Here is a 924-nt window from a genome sequence, read left to right on the forward strand (position 1 = left end):
AATAGGCTAAGTTACTATGTTTGTCAGTGTTGCTAATAGGTAGTTCTGAAAAGCTCTAAAATATTCACTCATATGATTGAACTGCTCCTATGCAGGTTCTTAGTAACCCTGAGAAAACACCTCTTCACACCTTCCTCTGTAACTATGACTTGACTGATATGCCAGCTGGTACAAAGGTAATATAGAACATAACGATATCAACCTTTTTTTATTTATTTCTTTTCATTTTAGGCAGAGGAAATGATATTGTGTTCAAGAACTAAAAACATTAGGGAGTGATAGAGTGTAACTGCCATAGTCAGAAGAGTAATTGTTAAGCTTCTAGGAAGGCATAAGGTCTCAAGCAAAACATGGAAGTCACTGTTTTCATTTTCCACTCATTGCTTCCCCTTTTAAACTCATCAGTGCATGTTTTGCTGTAATGATACGTCAGAAGTTTTTTGAATATTTGGTATTATGCAGACGTTCTTGCGCCAAAAGGTTACTCTGGGATCATCAAATCCAACTAGTGAAGCAACAGAGGAGAACGCTAGAAAAGCCAAAAGCTTGGTAAATGAAAACTCTAGATATAGGGACAAAAAGAGTTGTGAAGGATCTGATTTAGTAGATGCAGTGGAAGGAGATGGGAAATTTGATGAGTTACATGAAAGTGAAAAAAGCTGTATAAAGTTGTCCAAAGAATGTAATGGTGGTTCTGGTGCTCTACGCTACGCTCTTCATCTGAGATTTCTTTGCCCATTACCAAAGAAAGCTTCAAAGAAATCTGATGAAACCGAAACTACAGGACAAAATAAAAACTTGGATTCAGATGGGAAGAGGAGATTCTATCTGTACAATGATTTGAGAGTTGTGTTTCCTCAACGCCACACAGATTCTGATGAAGGAAAGGTACGTACGAGATTTGTGTTTTTGAGTCTTGAACTT

The 924-nt window shown here is 37.1% G+C and overlaps 1 protein-coding gene across 1 annotated transcript; it reads left to right on the forward strand.

Annotated features, from left to right (window-relative positions):
* Nucleotides 1–7: 7 nt before the first annotated feature.
* On the forward strand, nt 8–913 carry LOC104774468 (the record flags this gene model as incomplete). Its single annotated transcript, XM_010499067.2, has 2 exons — nt 8–176; nt 463–913. Coding segments are annotated over exons 1-2 (538 nt in total), but the record flags the coding sequence as incomplete, so codon positions are not given.
* Between the last annotated feature and the right edge of the window lie 11 nt (nt 914–924).

Source organism: Camelina sativa, unplaced genomic scaffold, assembly GCF_000633955.1.
Source record: "Camelina sativa cultivar DH55 unplaced genomic scaffold, Cs unpScaffold03012, whole genome shotgun sequence".
Taxonomy (NCBI): domain Eukaryota; kingdom Viridiplantae; phylum Streptophyta; class Magnoliopsida; order Brassicales; family Brassicaceae; genus Camelina; species Camelina sativa.